Source organism: Siphateles boraxobius, unplaced genomic scaffold (assembly GCF_051911475.1).
Source record: "Siphateles boraxobius isolate OS27281-9 unplaced genomic scaffold, OSU_SipBor_1 13, whole genome shotgun sequence".
Lineage (NCBI taxonomy): Eukaryota > Metazoa > Chordata > Actinopteri > Cypriniformes > Leuciscidae > Siphateles > Siphateles boraxobius.
The window spans coordinates 12,078,127-12,099,548 of NW_027508733.1; the positions used below are offsets into that span (position 1 = coordinate 12,078,127).

A 21,422-nucleotide genomic window follows, 5' to 3' on the forward strand; every position below is an offset into this window, starting at 1 on the left:
TTAATATCTTTATTTGAACGTTTATTTAAATGACTTACAAATGTGCATAATACTAATTACTAATACATAATACTAATAGTGAATAATACAAGGCACAACACTCATTTCTTTAAGTTGCTACAACAGTTGATCACAATCAGATTTGATCACAAAAACATGAGCATAAATATGAACATGCACATTAACTCAATACTGGTGTTAAAGGTATAATTCACACAAGAATTACATTGTCATCATTTACAACATAACAGGCTGCTGTCACTTTAACCCTTAAAGACCTAGAACATCTGTTGGGCACCTGACTCGTCTGTACTTTTCTTTATTTTCTAACCCATTATAGCAGTCAGCATCAAGTGCCATATATCATTTTAAACAGATGATATGGATGCATTTACCCTTTTTTTTATTCAACTCAAACAGAACCTCCTGAAGTTTGGATTTTTTTTTCCTTTAGAAAGTTATACTGGGATATTCTAGATGTCCAGATTAAAATTTGTAGACATTTAACGATCCCTGAGCAAGGTTTGCTTTTATTACAACATTATTATAGTTATAGGCTCTTTTCAGTGAAGAACTGGTGTTTTTTTATTTACTGACTATGCAGATGTGTCCAAAAAAGTTCAGAAAGTAAAGTAAATGGAAACATTGTTTTATAACAATAAAACACTGAAGCAAAGTGACATATATATATATATATATATATATATATATATATATATATGTATATATATATTAGAGGTGGGCATAGATGATTTTTTTTAATCTAGATTAATCTCACTGGAAACTTGGAATTAATCTAGATTAATCTAGATTAAAATGACTCATTTGAATTCTGCCGAAGGCATTCAGAATATGTGTGCTACCCAAATAATGACTAAAAGTAAGTCTTTGAGAATAGTTAGCCTCGCGTAGGGATGTGAATTCCTGCCAAAAATACCATTCGACAATAGAGGAGCAAAAGTCGAATATCGTTAAAAAACAACAACAAAAAAACAACGCACAATCACAATGACAGAAAGGGAGGCCAATTTCCTCTTTAGCGATTTGTCATCAAACAAACTGTTTATTAATTGGACAAGTAACATGGTTTCGTCGTTTTTTTTAACATAGTAGGCTAATTGGAAGAAGAAAAAAACAATACGACGTAGCTACAGTCCGTTTTTGCATCGCCAAACCAGATGCTCGTTAGATCAAAACATATGTCATATGTCATAATGATTTTATGTGAACCTGCCTTTACCGGCAATAGCCTCCTCCTTTTTAAACAAATTAGTTTCAATCAATGTAAAACTATTCGTGTGACTATGCCCCTGCGCAATACACACACATTACCGCGGGATGGCGGGTGTTCATTTCATAAACTGTACACGAGGGTAACGTTAGCTTATTTAACCTGTTAACCTTTGCCAGTGCGCCGACGCTCTGAAGCGTTTTTTGTAGCCTATAAATTAATGTATATGTCCAAAAAAAATGGATAATGTCATACTTTTTAGTAGTGCTATCGTGGCGTAATAATCTGTTTGGTTGTAAAATGTATTACCTGAATGAAATGAAATCTAATTTATCTAATTTTATAATTCATTAAATAAATTCATTCAATAAAGATCTTCATCGCTGGCAAAAATATAATGCATTTGCAGATTTGCTTTCACTAGACTAAACTGTAGATCCACTGCCATTTCATCCAACGCTCTTGATGTTCTTAAATCTTCCTGTTACGACTCCAAGTAGAGTGTGATTGAACGCGCTTCAGACGATTCAGTGCGTGAGGAACTGAACAGAATGATTCGCGAACCGATTTAGACAGATCTGCCAACTTGTTCGATGAAGTCTTTGAACAGAATCAACCCAAAAGAGTGATTCATTTGTGAATTGAGCATCGCTCATCCCCATAAAAAAAAGATACAGCGCACTTGGAATAAACTCATTTAACAACATGTAAAGTAACAAGAGGAACGTCGCCCAACGTAACATGTAAAAGTATACATACACCTTGTGTCCCTGACAGGAAAATACCCAGCTGATTTGCGCGAAAAATATAACGATATTCGAAAAAGCTATTTTATGATCCCAACCCAACTTTGAGAATAGATTAACGGCGATATTTTTTTTATCGCCCGATAAGAGTCTCACGTTAACGCAGCACTTTAACGCCGATAACGGCCCACCACTAATATATATATACACAGGGCAGGCCCGAGGCATAAGCGAACTAAGCGGCTGCTTGGGGCCCCCCAATCGAGTTTAAAAAAAAATTTTTTTAGATGACTTAAACAAGTGACATAAATGAATGAATGTGAATGAATGAATGAATGAATAATTCAAGACAAGAAAATTCTGATTTCATGATCAATATACCTGCCAACAACTGCTGCTGTGTCTGCCAGCGTTTAAGTCATGCGCATAATCTAGACACCTCGCGAGTGCATAGACAATTCATGCGCAACTGCGCATAGTCACGGTGTCGGTTTAAGTTGGAGAAAATAGCCGCAGGGGAACTTAACCTTCTAGGTTTAAGGGTAGCAGTTTGAATAAATAATAAACATAGCAGTTTGAACTCTTCTCCACTTTATAATATACCACACATCAGATCACTAACGCCAAAAACCCGCGACACTCCAGTACCAAGTGCGCATGACCCATTCCTATCTACGGCAAGCCCCGAGGGGAAAAATAGATTGCATACACACAACGAGCGCCAGTAGCCTACATCATTACCGGTATTATAGTAACAGACTTTGTTGGATTCTGTCATGTACAATACAACAAAGTCTGTTACAATAATAATAATAATAAAAAGGATTTTGAGGACAGTTACACTGTATTGAGACAGTTGAGAATTAATAATATTTTTACAGTTTTCAACAATAATTGTCATTGTTGAACCCTTGCCCTTATTATGTTTCTGATTTCTCAATTTTGTCATTATTTTAGCAAATAATTTATTTTATATGTTTTGAGACAGTTTGTTTTAAGAAGTTTCAAAGAGTTACTAAAAGAGTAAAGTAAAAGTTAACAGTGCCATGGGAGGATGCGGTAGATGAGGCATATGAGAGGAAGAAACTGCGGTATGCTCATCTGGCCACTGAAGCAGAACAGCAAGGATGGAGAGTCCAAGTTTATCCAGTGGAAGTGGGTTTTCGAGGTTTTGTGGCACACTCTACAACCCGGTTCCTCAGAGACGTCGGATTCAGTGGCCAAGAATTGCGTCGCACAGTAAAGAACTTATCTGAAGCAGCAGAAAGGAGCAGCAACTGGCTGTGGTTGAGACGGAAAGATTCTTGCTGGCTGTGTGCAGGCCGCCACGCTACGGTTTCGTAGAATTCTTGAAAACTTGAAGAGTCTGTTGGTTTATTTGTATAGGTTGTATAGTATTTACAGTCATTACGTTCCTGTGTATATTGCGTGAATGACGGGTGGTTGGGCAGATATTGTGTTTTGCGGTAGGTGGTATGCCATACGGAACCGTTGCCACTGAAACTGCATATTAACGCACCAGTGGGGCTCGACAGCCTTTGTCAAATGGGTTGGCGCGTATGGTTGGGTTGCGGAGAGATTGTGAGATTGTGGTTAGGTCTCAGCAGCAGGAGGGATGTAGAGGTCAGTAAGCTGGGCTGAGTTGAGTAGGGGACGGAGGGGGGTGACTCTGGGACGCCAGAGTCACTGTCGAGTTCTCTTGAGGTGTCGTGGGCTAGTCGACGAAACACTAAGGATGGAAGGTGCCCACTTGAACACCCTAGAGATGTCCCCTACTTGGCTCAATCCAGACGGTTGTCGGGCTGGTCCTCTAGGGAGACCACACTGTAGTTGCAGCCGTCGTGTGTGCTGACGCGCCAAGTACACTGCAGTCGTTAACGCCGGACAGAAGGGGAGTCACACCACCAGAAGTGTAAATGGGTGAAGCATAGGTTACTGTAAAGCTACATCTTAGTGTTGGTTATCTTGGCGAAAGCAGAGTACAAATCAGCATGAAGTTTTAACATCTACTCTCATGTAATGGAAATCATTATAATGTATCATATTGCGTGACATTTGTGTCAATAATCGTCAAGCACAGGTGACTTCGCATAGTGGGAGGAAATCAAATTCTGCTTAGGGCCCCCCAAAAGGCTCGGACCCGCTCTGTATATATATATATATATATATATATATATATATATATAGTAGTGTAAACACTTGTGAAAACTGTCTTGTGCAACAAAAATACAAACAATTGTAAAATATTTTCACAAACTATACAAGTAATATTTACATTTAGAAACGGGACTCTTGGGTGCGCCAGTTAACTCTATTGGACACAATTGACCGTTCGCAAAGACCCACCCCCTTTAGTTACAAATCCTCTAACGTTAATCTACAAACTCTCCTGACTGCTTTATCGGACAAAATGGCGGCTTCGGCGGATTATGATTGGTCAGATCGCCTGTCAATCAAACTCCCTGCAAAAGGTCAATTCCACTGGGTCATTGTGTAGCGACTCGTTTGAAAAGATACATTTCAGTGCCTCATTCGATGTGTAAAGCAATTGTATAATTGTTTTTGATTTGTGTTATGCTGTGTCAGACAGTGCAGTTAAAATGTCCAAATAAAGATGCTAATTGGTGGTGCAGAAGACCAAAACTTATGTTTATTGGGTGAGTAGATGATAGTTAAAACCAATCTGGGGATGGGGGTGAGACTAAGCATCAACAATTGTTCATGTTTGGCTCAGAGGAACAAACCGTACGTGTTTCTTTGACAAATCAATGATGATCAAAACTTGATGAAGCAATCACGTTTACTCTTCAACGAATCTCCTTTACAAGACTTTTTTAAAACATACAGATTGGATTAGCAGTTCAAAAGTTAAAACATTTGAGAACAATAGTTATTTTACACCACATGCGGCTGTTTCTGTCTTTAAGGGTTAGGTTAGGTTAGATTTCCGGTTCAACTGTGCCTCATTTCAGTCCTCACAATTAGTAGTTGAATGAACAATGACCCAGCGCTGAGGGAGAAAGTTTCTCAATTTTACTTGCACTTTGTCTAAGTATATATAGTAAGAATATGAGGGGAGTTACACAGTGTTAACCAATAAGAGAACATACCTTCCATCATATAGGAATACGATACATTGTATAACAAGTCCACATATGGTCAGTTTCTGGCTAGCTTACCACTAGTACATATGCAGCCAAGAGGACCGTAGACCGTATTATAATAGGGAAAAATAGGAGACCATTCCCCATCCTGAACTAGAGGTCATTCTGTCGTATTCTTCATGCTAATACTACCATCCTAGAATTATTTCAAAGGGTTAAGAGCTAGTGCACGAATCCATTATACTGTTACACATACGTTTTCTCCAACACCCACCCAAGCACAAAAGTGTCTTCTCATCAAACTGGACTCGTGGCCTGCTGCATATTTACTCCATCAGGAACCTCCCCATTCATCAGTACAATTGCTGAATTATTCATTCGGTTTCCTCTAGAATCTGAAAAACAAAAACATTTAAAAAAAAGGAAGATCTGTAATCAGACATCAAAACTAATGACAAGAATTTACCATAAAATTACAAAGGACCAAGTTCAGTCTTGTTCGAGCGCTTGTTCTTTTCTAACAAATTAACACGATTTGTGAACTTAGTCTTACTTACTTGAGTGAATAATGATCTACATCTCACACCAAGTAACATTTGACTTTAATAGAATTGGAATTTAGTGCATATGGAATTCTTGGTCCTTTCTGGAGACTGACACTAAATGGTAGAATCTACTTCATAATTTGGAATAAAGCTGTAGATTTAAAAATCATGCTTTTCCCCTTTTGTTGTTTAATTCAGGGGACACAGACACCAGTTATTTTCCCAAGAGATCTCTTATTTATTTGACCAAATTATGTAAGACATAGGAGGGAGTGACAATGGACCAAACAAAGGTCTTCATTCCAGCATCTCTGTCATCTTTCCCTGTCCTCTGGACAAAGAGGCTCGGTTATTATACTACTGGCCAAAACAAAACTACATTACCATAGGAACACATACATTCCAATGTTAGGAACCATATGTTCCTCTGGTAATGTATATCCAATCCTGGTGGAAACTTCATAAACTCTGCGTCTAGCTCTTCCCAAACACACTCAAAAGTCACCCAAAGTCTCTCTCACCCACATATGTATTCAAGAACACTATGATTCATAATCATTTGTAATAATCGTATTTTGTGAATGTATATAAAAAGTAATAATACAGATACATAATACCACTGATTATGAATATTAATAAAAAGTAATAATAATGCTAAAAACAATATTAGATTATGAAATTTTAGTCTTCAAAGCAGAAAGATACTTCCACAGAAGAAATAAAGTTAAGTTTCGCACAACATGAGAGCAAGTAAACAATGACAAAATGTATATTTTTCCAAATAAATGGCTTAAGTCACTTTAACTAATAAAAGTCATATTGGAAGAGTTACTCACCACTGACAGTAACACTGAATTCCCAGCTAATGTTCTTTCCGCCTCTGCTGCAGAGATTTAGATGATAAACTCCAGTGTCGCTGGTTCTGGTGTCTTTGATGGTGAGAGATCCAGTTTGATGGTGAAGCTCCAGTCTGCCTCTGAATCTCACATCACCACTGTAAAAAGTCTTACTGATGTCTCCATTCATTCCAGTTGTGAGAATTTTATCTTCAAATCTCCACTCCACTTTCTCATCTCTTTCTACCTTAAAATCAGTGATTAAAACTAAACATTCTCCCGCCATCACTGACACTGTCTTGGGACCGGACTCACCTGGAGAACAAACAGAGAAAAATACTCGTACAGACACTGACATGAGACCTCAGTTGAACGTGACCGTGTAATATCACTGGATATAGTCTAAATTTATTGTATTTAATAATTATACTATTCTGTACAATCCAAATTCAGAAAATGAACTACTGCGCTCCATCTTCTTGATGTGCATGTACGCAAACCGCTCGTTCATTGAAACTTTTTTGGAAATGGAAATACTCGAGTGACGTTCTCAAATTTACAGATAATGATATAACCCTAAAATGTAAGTTATGTGCTGAAAAAATATGTATGAAACATTTAACAGATGCACACATCTGTCAAAGCAACTGACAGGGAAAGGCAAAGACGTGTTAAAGTATTAGTTTGTCTGAAATACTTGATAAAGAATTCTTGGCTTGTTTACTTTTCCTGCAGGATCTCACTCCATGTCCTCCAGTGTGTTTCTGATGCCTTTTGTCTGTAGAAATACGTTGCTATCACTTTACTACTGTAAAGTGTCGTCATTTGTGAATTATTTCTGTTCACTTTACGCAGACCGGATTAACAGATAATCAAATTTGTTGTTGATTGGTTCGTTCAGTTGTTTTTGCAAAGCTTTTCATGTTTTAATTTAATTTGGTGCAAGGAGACATACTGTATACATTTTGCTCATTATTTCTTTAGCAATAGTACTAAAAGGAAAACGAAAGACTCACAAGGCTTGAAAACTCTGAATTTCCTGTATGACGTCCTCTTGCTGCTGATGATCTGTAGATTATAAGGTCCAGATGTGATGTCACTGATGCTCAGAGATCCAGAGTTCTTGTTCAGCTTCAGTTTGTCTCTGAATCTCTCGTCTGCAGCAAATGTCGTCTCTCCGGTCTCTCCGGTCAGTTGAGCGATGAGATTGTCTTGATCTCCAAACATCCACAGGATCAGATCATCTCTCTGTACTTCAGTATCAGGATTTAGAGTCACATTCTTTCCCCTCATCCCTATTGTCTTCAACACTGTCACAGTTGTGACAGCAGAACAAAGAACAGGAGAAATACAGAGAAAAGGTTTCCATTATGCAAGTGCGTTTGCATGTGAACATCATAGTTTGACAGTACTCCGCAAAGATTATTCAGATAGGGATTTAAAATCAGCTTGAAAATGAACTTTACATATTACTGTCTCAGTTTGCTGCATCAACGACCATTACTTTTACAGGAAGACTGTAAAATGTTGCTTTATTTACAGAATTCTGCTCTAAATAATGACTGAATGAAATACTCATGGAGGTAAGGCAGCAACAGAACTGTTTTTTTGACAATGCAGTTCAGTGGGAGATTTTAAAAAAGTTAAAAAAAAATAATAATATATATATATTTTATTATGCAATCAAATACTTACAGGTGACTGATACAACAAAAAAACAGCAAGGCCACATACATAAACATAAACACACAAAACATACATAACAGCCAACGTGTGTGTGTGTGTGTGTGTGTGTGTGTGTGTGTGTGTGTGTGTGTGTGTGTGTGTGTGTGTGTGTGTGTGTGTGTGTGTGTGTGTGTGTGTGTGTAAATATCTTAACAGAGGAACATCTTACAGATACAACAGACAAAATACAAATTTAAAAATAAATAATAATAAATAAAAACATATTGATGAAAATAATAATGATGATGATGATGATTGTAAAAATAATAACTGGAGGACGAGGAGTAAGTCTGAGCATAGAGACAGCCAGACACAGACAGACCTGGCTGATGAAGGAGCACACACACACACACACACACACACACACGGCTGCCGAAGGAATAGCACCTGTGCCCTCACTGCGCGCACACACACACACACACACACACACACACACACACACACACACACACACACACACACACACACACACACGGCTGCCGAGGGAAGAGTGGCTGTGCCCTCACTGCGCACGCACACACACACACACACACACACGGCCGCCGAGGGAAGAGTGGCTGTGCCCTCACTGCATACACACACACACACACACACACACACACACACGGCTGCCGAGGGAAGAGCGGCTGTGCCCTCACTGCACAGAGAATCTTTTAGACATCTCACCAGAAAAACTTCCATCAGAAATCAAATTTGGACAAACTCCCAGTCCTGCTAGGAGAGCCCAGATAGTTCAAACCTGGCTGCCAGCTATGTGAGGTCCTGTCACGAAAAAAGAGCCTCCGGCAGGACAGAGCTACCAACTATACACCTAGAGACACTGATAGAAATATTAGAAGATTAAACATTTTAAATGCTATGTTTATTTTCATGTAAAAGATTTTTTTCCCTCCGTGTTTGGGTCAGGTGGAAGTGGCGAGGACTCAAGTGCAAGCCATGTGCTCGCACCAAACATGACTAAAACACAAGCACATGGCCAGTAAAACAAATCACAAGCCATGTGCTAACACAAAACTAGACATGAACATGCAGCCGATGAGAACACTCATAAGCCATGTGTTCACACAAAACATGACAACATGAAAGCACACAGCCAGTGATAAACAAGCTGCTACACAGCACAAGATAAAATATGACATTAAAGCACATAAAAAAAGGCACACAGACAAGACAAAACAGGAGTGTCAGGGCTCTGTCACAAACCCAAGAAATATATTAGACAGAAGTGACAGAACCCTGACACTCCCCTTACCTCAAACAATTAATAATTTTAAAGTATTTAATTAGGTTTAATTAGGTCTCTCCAAACTTTAATCTTAGTGTGTGTTCACACTCAGGGTTTGGTTCAAATTAACAAATCAAATAAAAAAGAAAGACTTGAGATACTCACCTCTGACAGTAACATTGCATCTCTTGATTTTGGTCAATTTACTGCTGATGATCTTCAGAGTATAAACTCCTGCGTGTTCAGTTGTGATGTTTGTGATGATCAGTGATCCAGTCTTCTCGTCCAGCTGCAGTCTGTCTCTGAATCTGCTATCAGCAACGCCAAATGTGGAGATCTTTCCAATCCCTCCTTTGATTTCAGCTATGAGAGTGTTTTCATCTCCAAACAGCCACAGCAACTCATCTTTTCTCCGTATTACAGCATTAGTCTTTAGAGTGACAGACTCTCCCTCCTTGGCTGACACTTTCTTCACTTTATATCATGGTAGCAAATAGAAACAGAGAAATTAAGAGATTATGTACGTGTGTAAGTAAAGCCTCATTGAGGATGTGTGTGTGTGTGTGTGTGTGTGTGTGTGTGTGTGTGTGTGTGTGTGTGTGTGTGTGTGTGTGTGTGTGTGTGTACTGCTTTTGGTAAGAACAAACTACAAAAAAAAAAAATTAATTCTAACAAAGACAACGTACACTTATGAGCCAAAACATAAATGACCAGTCACAGGTGAAGCAAATATCTTCGATCATCTCTTAACAAACCCACATATTAAGGTCTGGATAGATTAGATGGTAAAGCAAACACAACACACAGTGTATCGCACTTGAAGGAATACAACTTTGTCAATTGTTTAATTTAGTTTCATATATAAACTGAGAAAGTTCTGTAAATTGAATTTAGCATTCAGCTGTGGAGCACGAAACTCCTGTCTTATTCTGTGTCTCTATATACAGCTGTCAGACGGGTTTTTCTTTCTATTGTAAGTTAAATGAAACATGTTAATGAAACTCTTGGAGACTTTTGCGAGCTTTTGTCTTAGCAAGAGAGAGTCCTGTCACTCCTGTTCTGAAGTCTCAGGGTTTGAATAAGTTTTTCCCTTTCTCTTTTAATACAAGTTTCTAAACCTGTATACGAGTTTCCACCATCACAATGTAATCCCTCCCTCTTATAATGTATTACAATGTTTGACTCAAGAAGTCAGACGATGTTGGAATGACTGCAGCAACGACAAGCAATAAAGAACTTCTGCTTGGAAAACTTCCACCGTCTCCTGGTCTGAGCTTCTAACTTTTCTACAAAGAAAAAGTTCACAACACACTCTGCGGCGTAGCTGCAGACGAATCAGTGTGCCAATAGGGGCTTTCGCACCGGATAGTTCTAGGAACCAGCCGCCAGGGTCTTTCCCAGACAACTAGGAGTGTTTTCCTGGTTGCATTCGCATCGCCAATAGGAACTCTGAAGTGACGTAAGCCGCGCATGTTGTTGTGATTTATTTTGACGGCGCAGCGGACTTTTACTTTGACGGCGCTGAGAGTGCCAGAGCCTGAGCACACAGTGCTTGCATTCTCCATGTTCATTGGTTTATGATCTGTCTAACAGTCCTGTCTAATACGTTATTAGACAGAACTGTTTAGACACTAATGAAAAGTTATTAGCATTATTTGCCGTGTGGTTGATGACCAGTGTTGCTAGCTGAGCAGAAATACATAATCACATTTGGCTTGGTCCGCTTAATGTCGGGTTGGATTTTCTCCTCGGCGTAAAGGTTGAGAGGCCCATCTATCACTGTTTTCCATGTTCGTACAGTTAGTATCTGGAGTAAATATATAGGCTATAATCTGTGTTTACATGTTGTTGTTTTTTAAATGGTGGGTGCTGGTGCTGTGCGTGCGTTCGGCCAATCGGTGTACACTAACGTCACTGATAGTTCCTATTGTGCTGGTTTAGAACGAATCTTAAGTAGGAGCCAAATTAGTTCCTCCAAAAGAGTTCCTAGAACTAAAATCGTTCCTAGTCCCTGCGGTGCAAACACGCCAAAAACCGGGAACTTCCACCAATAGTTCTAGGAATTATGAAAAGATTCAAAAGTGACAGCACCAGAATGAACTGTGGGACGATTACACGCTGGTGGAGGGAGTGATGCTCTGGGAAATATTCTGCTGTGAAACCCTGGACCCTGCCACTCATGTGGCCGTAAATTTGACATGTCCCACCAACCTAAACATTGTTACAGACCAGGTATACCCTTAATGACAACATGCTGAAGAGTTCAAGGTGTTTCCCTGGCCTACAAATTCACCAGGGGGCGTATTACAGAAACTTTCTATCTTATGTCTTAAGTTAAGATCTGACAATTAATTCGTATTAAGAAAATATTAAGTTGTTTTAAGATTCTTATCCTATCTTAAAAATACAGGATTTGTAAGTAGATTTGTAGTTAGGAAATCTTAAACCCCTCCATCAAGTTCCGTAATCAACTCTCAGGTCTTTTACTAAGCAACCAACAACGCGCAAACAGCTGTGATGTAAAACGGAAAAACTGGAGAATGGAGGAACAAAATAAGTGGTGCTTTTCATTAAGTGAAATTTTGATAAGCTTGGTAGAAAGGCAAAGCCTAATTCTTTTATTTCATAGGTGTAGGGTCTGGACCATTCAGACACACACTAATTATTCATATTCACTATATTTAATCAATATAAAGGTCTATGAAACTCTCCCCCAAAACTAACCTCACAAATGAAGTTACTTTGTCAGCCGGGTGTCCGGTTACAGAACACTTTAAGACTGATAACAGACTTTTACGACCTCAAAGGAATGTGGCCACATGCGCCACATGCTTAAGAGAGAGAGACAATCTTTAATCAAATAAACTTTTCGGTATTACTCTGATCTATGAAGGAACATGCCTCACAGAAACTGTGATGATTTACTGTCTCGTGTACTATTAGGTATAACAACATGGTATGTTTGAGTGGGGTGTATGTGGTTGCACAACCACCCAACGGTCAATATAACCTCACCTGTATCATTCTTCCTACCTAATTAATCCTCATTTAATGACACATACTTTGATGTACATCACCTTCTCTTAGAATGCAATGTGAATTTGTTATGTCTATTTGAGCTTGAATGAACAGTCTAAGCACGCTGGGGTCAAAGACCATAAATCAACTAAGAGCCGCTTCCCCTCTTGGACATGTCACCTTACTCATAGGTTAATTCAAACCTTAGGGGTTGGTTCTTTTTCAGACTATATCAGAGGCAGGCAACAGTGACCGCCCTTTCTTGGTTTTCCATCCTGCCGCAAACACTGTCTCGGGTGATACGGGGAAACCCCCCCCTTGACACTGCCGGAACCATCAACGACTTCAATTTTCAACAACTTCAAGAATTGTTCCCATTGCAAATGCAAGTATTCAATTCAATGAAATGTGAAAATGAAATTCTGATGGTTCTTCTCATAGACCCTCTTCCAGTTTCCAATTTCATCCTATCATTAACCTATTTATGTATTCATGTGTGTATGTTGTTTAGTTTATTTATATTCATATAAATATCTATATTTAGTTAATAAAACTTGTATATAATTTGTATTTGGTTCTGCTTTGTTTGCAATACAATGTCACTTTATGATCACGGTTTTTGCTACTGGCTCAAAGTACTGTATATGCGAAGAAATAATTATTCTTCTGGGGCCATGGAAGATACCCTTTTCTTAGAATAAATTAATAATCAAAAGAGTTCGTTTGACGAACGGATTAATTGATTGTAATATTAATTCAGCCACATCAAGTTAATCCAATTAACTGACCCAAATATTTATAATTAATAATAACAAGATATTATTGATTATTAATATTTCCAAAAAGCTGAGTTCCTTACATAGGAGTCTGTAATTATTTGTCAGAGTTTTGTTGTCAAAGTGCAGAACACCATTTGGGTGTTCACAAAGTATTTTCACCATCAAACATCGCTGTTCTTCATCTTGTATCATTAATAAATGTGACACCATTCTCAGACAGGGCTATTATTATGTGATTTTTACAGTTGGCTTTTGAAGTTAGGACACCATTGGGGTTGTCCTAAAGTTAAGACGATTTTTAGGAATTTTTATGTGGAGTTAAGATGCTTCTGTAATACCCTTTTCCTATCCGTAGTTAAGATAAAATTACGCACTTAAGAAATGTAATTTTATAATTGTTTTTGTCCTCAATGAGGTCTTATCTGAAAATGCAATGGTTACCAAACCGATAACATAGGATTTTAAAGTTAGGATCTTTCTGTAAAGCGCCCCCAGATCTCAATCCAATGAGCTTCTGTGGGATGTGTTGAACCAACAATTTGACCCACGCCAGCTCCACCACACAAACTACAGGACTTGAGGGATCTGCTGCTAATGTCTTGGTGCTGCAGGACACCTTCAGGGCTCATAATGTTTTGGCTATTTATGATTAACTGGGCCAGTAATTTCGTATACTGCATCAATTCATCATTTTGTACACTATAACATTTAATAAATTGAGGAAAATACAAAATGAATAACACATAACAGTAATTCAATTTGCACTTTAACTATTAAAATGCAGTTGTGTTCATTTCGATGAATCACACAAAGATAAATAAACAAAATAAACTACTCACAATTTATGGCAACTTTGAATCTCTTGTTTGTGGTTCCTCTGTTGCTGCTGCTCATCTGTAGCTTGTAAAGTCCAGAGTGTTCAGTTCTCGTGCTCTTGATGGTCAGAGATCCAGTCCTCTTGTCCAGCTTCAGTCTGTCTCTGAATCTCCCATCAGTACCTTCATATGTTTCTCTGTTCTTTCCGGTCATTTGAGCTATGAGAGTGTCTTCATCTCCAAACATCCACACTATCAGATCATCTTTCTGTATTTCAGTATCAGGGTATAAAGTGACCGGTTCTCCCTCCACCAATGATATCAATGCGACTTAATTTGTGAGACATAAAAAGAGAAAAATACAAAGAAAATGTTTCTATTAGATAAAGTTTGAGAAATGTAACCAGCCAGTCTATTTAAAGTCAACAACTATAGTACAGAAAAATACATCCTCGAAAACATTACCCCCACATCTCGCCCAGTCCCTTCATTAAAGGTTTACTTAGCTCAGTAAACGGACTTATTCTTAGTTTCAATCTGTGTGTTATCACGTAAATCTCCCTCACTGTCTGTAACCATTCTGCAAGTGTCGTGGCATTTTTTACTTATCAGCATCTAGGAGTATTCGTAAAATATACATATTCTTTTCTCAATCCATTTTAAAACTGGCTTAACTTCCAAACTTGATATTGAGGAGTCTCTGAACCAAACAAACTTAAGACATTTTATTCATGAGCAAAAATAGTTGTCCAATAAGGATCTAGAATTGGACCATGGAAAAATATATGAGTATGTGTAGCTATTTGTTTTGTGAATTAGGAGGACATTTTTCGTGAGAAGTTTGTATAAATACGAATAGTGTACGCAATTGCTAGTGAATAAGACCCAATGTTCCTCAAGTAACTTGTAGTTATACTGTATGCTTCAACCGCTAGAGCGACACAAGTTACATAAGGCCTGTCCAAATAACTACATTTGCAGTTTTATGCAAACCGATCCAGTGAGAGCTGAAGGTCACGGGCCGATGATGCCATCAGGACCACATCATCCGCAAAAAGCAGTGACGAGATCCTAAGCCCACCGAACCGCAACCCCTCCTAACCACGACTACGCCTTGACATCCTGTCCATGAATATCACAGACAAGATTGGTGACAAAGCGCAGCCCTGGCGAAGGCCAACCCTCACCTGGAAAGAGTCCGACTTACTGCCGAGTACTCAGACACAGCTCTTGCTTTGGATGTACAGGTATTCCCTCACCCCATACACCCGCAGTAGGGATGGGCGATATGGCCAAAAATCCATATTGCAATATACATTGCAGCCTCTTGCGATAAATATATAAATTATAATAGAATCATTTCAGAACAGGTTAGATAGACCATAAGGAAAGCCAAACTGCTAAATGTATTTCTTTTTTAAAGAAACGTACGTAGTTGAAAACATTTATTATGCAAAACTGTACTAAAATTCAAGTACACTATAGCTGCAGAGACTTTAACAAAGAAAAAGCTTAAAGTATTGGGTGTAGAGGCCAAAGTATAATTCATAGTAATGTGAATAAGAATTAATATTAAAAAGGTAAATCATTTCATTTAGAAGTTCATGTAATGGTTAAAAATGTTAAAAGCATTGTAGATTGGTAAAAACAGTGTACTGCCTCTTTAAGAACAGGCCATCTCCGACTACATTACGTTGATTCTTATTATGTGACGGTTTTCTAACCTGCTAACTGTTAACTTATAGCTATTTCTATTAAGAATCTTTTATTTTATTAGCAATCACAGTAATTGTATTATTCAGCTCACATTTTCTTTTGTAAATCGGAAACCAAGGAATAAAAACCTGAGATTTTTATGGCGGCAAATCAATGCCAATAATAACCTAGCGCACAACTGATGTTGGCGCGCGCGGTAAATGACTTTCGCGAGAGAATAACAGATCTACACGCGAGGAAACGGGAACTCGCGAGCTCATTCATACTCTGCGCGCGCTCATGACATCTCCTCTGCACGCAATACAAGCCCTCGCGCGCGCGCATGATCATTCCACACGCTCTCGCGCGCACGCATGATCATTCCACACGCTCTCGCGCTTGATCTGCTCTCGCCTGCTGCTTTTGCTCGCTCTAACAATTTTATTTTGACAGTTGAGGGGCGGGACTTCCTGTTTTAATAACCTCAAATGTCATTGGTTACTTCCCATTTTCCGGAAGTCAGTTGTGATTGGACGCCTGTCCAATGACTCGTAGGCTAATTCACTTGACTTGAGACATCACTTAATTTGTCTTTTATTGTGGTTTATTGATGTGTAATGTGATTTAATGCATTGTTAATGTAGAATATATTCTAACCAGATACTTTATTAACAGAAAGTCTTACTAGTGATTGCATTGTGTTGTTAAGAGATATTTACAGACTGTAACAACGCATTTCCATGGTTATTAGCATTGTAAATCTATCAAAATTCATATGTATTTTTACATTTTGTATTTATAACACTATCTAAAATATCTAAAAGAAATTGGAGAAAAATGTGAATGCAAAGTCATATTTGCTGTAGTTCACCACTACATTACCACTATACCCCCAACAGCTATTTACGTTTATCCAACCAAAATTAAATTGGAGCTGAGAACCTCAGAATTTAAAAAGTAAAAAATGTCCATTAAATAGTTGTAAATATAATAAGGGCTTTGAATAAAAGATAAATTAATTGTTTATATCAATAAGAAAGAGTTGGTGTGTAAGCTTTTTGTTTTCATCCTGTGTATTACTATTATGTCATTTTTGAGTGGTTTATTATATTTTCTGGTTCTGGCAGCATGAATGCCTTTTATTTTTTTTAAGATAGGCTATGTTATGTTCAGCTGGGTTGTAATCATTTATGCTGTGTGCTTGCCTCATACTTTTTCTTATTAAGTTGTTCTCACAACACATGCAAACAAAACCGCACTGTTTTTGAAATTCATGCATGTATTTGTCATTTAAACTTATGCAAACAGGGAAAGAGAGTAGAAAAGATTTATTATCCTGTCGCCCCCTCTAGTGGACAGCATTAAGTATTACGGCCTTCATTGCTCAGATTACGCAAATCAATGGGATTTTTTGGGTAAGTAAGTCTGACCAGTTAGAAAAGAGATAAGCGAGTCTAACCAGTCTGAAGGTATGAGCCAAGTTTGGTGAAGCATTAAAGTTCTAGGCGGAGTCAATTTCTCACAACAATAATAATAATAAATACTAATAATGTTTAAATATATGCTGGCTTTCTCAAGCCAACATAATAAAGAAGACTCCTGAGACACATCGACCAATTCAGTATGTAATATTTATTATTATTATTATTATTTCTTTATTTCAGACCCATGGGTCCATATAAACATACAACATATATAAACAACCAAACACAATTTAAAAGACATACAAGCTTTCTTTCCAATGCTTCCAAAAACAAGAAAAATACCTTGTATCACTCAATGCAATGCCATTTAGGACCCTAATAATACTATTTTTTGAAACACTCAATCTACATATAAAATTATACATACATTTTCTTAACACAGCATTCAACGTAGGCACATTATTAACCACAAACATTTGGCTTGCACTTGACCACCTTGGGTGCTTAAGCAAAATTCTAAGTGCATCATTGAATGCCACCTGAAGCTTTCTCATCTTTGCTTTTGAGTATTTACACCAAAGGTGGGCTGTATATAAAGAAGTACAATATGCCCTAAATAGAGTTATTTTAACCTCATCTGTACACATACAAAATTTATGAGCTAGCATATTAGCCTGCCCATACAGTTTACAGCACTGGCGCTGCACATCATCATCATCATTTAAATCATTTTTAATGATGTGCCCTAGGTATTTTACTTTATTTACTACATTTAAAACTTGGTCATCTAAATAAAAAGAAGGAACATTTAGTTTATGGTCTTCTTTGGCTTTAACAATCATGATAACACTCTTTTTAATATTGAATTGAATATTGAAATATTTAACATGCTTCATACCATAGCTTGAACAAATTCGAAGCAATTGTTGTAAGCCTGCACTGTACGGAGACATAATAACAATATCGTCAGCATACATCAAATGATTAATGATACTATCACCTATCAGGCATCCAGTCTTACACTCATTTAATTCCACTGAAAGACCATCCACATATAAATTAAAAAGAAGGGGTGACAATAACCCCCCCGGCGAACCCCATTCGTCGTATAAAACGGCTCCGATACATTATCACCCCATTGCACTTTTAGAGTTTGATGTATGTACCAAAAATATAAAATTCTTATCATATATGGGGAGACCCCTCTTTCTTGCAATTTTGTAAATACCTTAGTATGATTAACTCGATCAAACGCCTTCGAAGCATCTAAGAAACACATAAAAACTGTGGAATTATGAGCATTAAACTTACTAGCTACTTCTTTTAACGAATATATGCATAGATCAGTGCCATGGTTACTTTTAAAGCCGAATTGATTATCCGTAGTTATTAAATATTCTTTAATCCTATCCATGATGATTTGTTCAAATATTTTAGAGAGGACACTTGCCAAAGCAATTGGCCTATAATTTTCTGTCCCAGTTATTTTACCCGTTTTATCTTTAATAACAGGCACTAATAAGACTGTCATCATGGAATCGGGTAACACTCCATGAAATAAAAAGCCTGTAAAACACAAAGCAAGTAACACTGAGATCCTAGAGTTAGCGTGTTTCAAATGTTCAGCTGTTATTCGGTCTGGACCAGCAGCTTTATTATCGGCCAGTTTCTCGATAGCGTACTTAACCTCATCCGGTGTAATAATCATACCTAGATCATTTGATACATGACCAACTTGAAATTCCTTCCTCTCAACACAATTAAAAAGACCTTCATAATATTTTCTCCACAAGTTCAGAATATCCTCAGCCCCAACAGCCCCATCCATGCTATTCGGCATAGGCATTTTCCTGTTATTGATAGCATTAACTTCTTTCCAAAATTCGTAAACATTATTTTGCTGAAGGTTCTTGGCCATTGAGTTTGCTCTCATGGACAGCTCGTTCCTTTTTATATATCGCAGAGCGTATTTAAATTTAGCATTTGCCAATTTCTTATCCTCAAATTCTGGGCCATACCTAACTTTACCTGTTAAGACCCAGTGTTTGAATGCAACTCTGGCCTGCAGATGCAGTTCAGAGACATAATCATTCCATCCGGCCTTAAAATTATATTTTTTAACCCTTTTTTGGCAAAAAGGTCTACTGGCATCATCTAAGCAACCCACTATTTCATCATACATCTTACATAGATTGTACTTGTGCTTAGGATTCTTACAACCAGCATTATCACACACAACAGTCTCATTTGGCACTTCTATCTTGCTCAACCTCTTCTCTGTCAATGATTTATATCTCAAAAGATCATTTGCTGTGAGTCTTGCCCAGTCTAATTTACTTTTTCGTTCAGAATGTACACATTTAGTCAACTCAGGTAAACTTTCAACATTTAGCATAATTGCAATTGGTATGTGGTCAGTTGTAGCGAAGTCATATAATATTTCAAGTTTATCTAGGGAAGCATGTGCATCTGCTGTACATATACAGTGATCCAGCCAGGAAGATGTATTCCATGCCTCACTTATATATGTAAATAGATTTGCATTAGTTGCATTAATAGAATTGCATTAGTTTTATAATAAAACTAATAACATTTTAAAGGTATGTCGTGCTTTTAAACCGACATGATGTTAATTAATCCCAAACCCTGCTAATTTCGTCAGTATATTAATGTACGTTCACTGATTCTAGCGTATCTCTTTTCTGTCTCTTTCTTTTCATGGTAATGAGGCAAATACAATGTAGCTTACAAAAAGTTAGATGATTAAGATCACTATATAATGTTGTAATAGCTACTTTGCTGGATTTAAGATGGGTTTAATAATTTGCTGGGTTTAATATTGTTCATCTGTATTCGGTCTATAATTAATGCTGTGTACTGTATCTTAACTTACGAAGCACGAACCCCTTTTACATTTAATATAAAATATAATGAACCATTTATATTATGTAAAAATGCATAAGAATTTTGGTAGATTTACAATCCTAATAACCATGTAAATGCGTTGTTACAGTCTGTAAATATCTCTTAACAACACAATGCAATCACTAGTAAGACTTTCTGTTAATAAAGTATCTGGTAAGAACATATTCTACATTAACAATGCATTAAATCACATTACACATTAATAAACCACAATAAAAAACAAATAAAGTGATGTCTCAAATCAAGTGAATTACGAGTCATTGGACAGGCGTCCAATCACAACTGACTTCCGGAAAATGGGAAGTAACCAATGACATTTGAGGTTATTAAAACAGGAAGTCCCGCCCCTCGACTGTCAAAAATAAAATTGTTCCAGCGAGCGAAAGCAACAGGCGAGAGCAGATCAAGCGCGAGAGCGTGTGGAATGATCATGTGCGCGGGGGAGGGCTTGTATTGCGTGCAGAGGAGATGTCATGAGCGCGCGCAGAGTATGAATGAGCTCGCAAGTTCCCGTTTCCTCGCGTGTAGATCTGTTATTCTCTCGCGAAAGTCATTTACCGCGCGCGCCAACATCAGTTGTGCGCTCGGTTATTATTGGCATTGATTTGCCGCCATAGATTTTCTTCTTTTATTTCAACTACGTTTCTGAAGTGGATTTATTGAACTGTGTAGCTGAGCTTACAATGACACTGCAAATGGAACTAATTGCTTTGAATAATGTTAGATAGTTATTAGTGTAAGCCATTGCTCTTCTCAATATTTCAAACCTTTACATTGGGTTTATTTCCTTTAGTGCACGCCTGTTTCACACATACTCTGTGTGTAGTGCATGCAGTGGGTGTTGCGGTGGTATGTGGCGCGGGAGCAACTTGCTCGAACCAATGACGGGGCGACTCTGAATGCGCGACCAATGAGCGCGCTTCGCGCCCGCGCGCGTCAGAGCCCACCAAGATGGACTCTAGCACCCTAGAGTCCATCTTGGTCGCGCCTACGCCGCCGCCGGCCAAGCTGCATCAGCGCTTCACTCAATGGCGGTACTTCAAGTGTTCCAAGCTAAGCTTCTCCGCTCTATGGACGAGTCTGGCCCCGAACCCGAAGCCTTTAAGGACCTACGCAGCGCAACTGATATAGCTCTGCGAGCCACGAAGGCCACCGCCCAGTCTATTGGCCGCGCCATGGCTAATTTGACTGTTCTCGAGCGCCATCTGTGGCTGTCTCTGACGGAGATGAAGGACGCGGATAAGGCGCCGTTTCTCGACGCGCCTATCTCCACCAGCGGGCTGTTTGGACCGGCGGTTAAAGGTTTTGCCGAACGCTTCACTGAGGCCCAGAATGCTTCACAAGCTATGCGCCA

At 38.2% G+C, this 21,422-nt stretch overlaps 2 protein-coding genes across 5 annotated transcripts in view; one reads left to right on the plus strand and one right to left on the minus strand.

The window, feature by feature from the left end:
- Positions 1-21,422, plus strand: part of LOC143735469 (uncharacterized) — a 204,678-nt gene that overhangs the window by 112,424 nt on the left and 70,832 nt on the right. The window lies entirely within an intron of this gene.
- LOC143735405 (uncharacterized) overlaps positions 1-21,422 on the minus strand; it is a 77,916-nt gene that overhangs the window by 32,415 nt on the left and 24,079 nt on the right. For 2 of the 4 annotated variants that reach the window (XR_013203167.1, XM_077225521.1), the window contains 5 exons: positions 14,049-14,354; positions 9,578-9,886; positions 7,479-7,772; positions 6,463-6,777; positions 5,356-5,476 (listed from right to left, as the gene is read on the minus strand). Coding sequence is in view for 3 of the 4 variants with exons in the window: in XM_077225521.1 (XP_077081636.1) it covers positions 5,379-5,476; positions 6,463-6,777; positions 7,479-7,772; positions 9,578-9,886; positions 14,049-14,354 (1,322 nt within the window). In the remaining variant the exon portion in view is untranslated. Of the gene's footprint in view, positions 1-4,598; positions 5,477-6,462; positions 6,778-7,478; positions 7,773-9,577; positions 9,887-14,048; positions 14,355-21,422 lie in introns of those variants that run through there. The other 2 variants (XM_077225524.1, XM_077225523.1) reach the window with 1 other exon arrangement.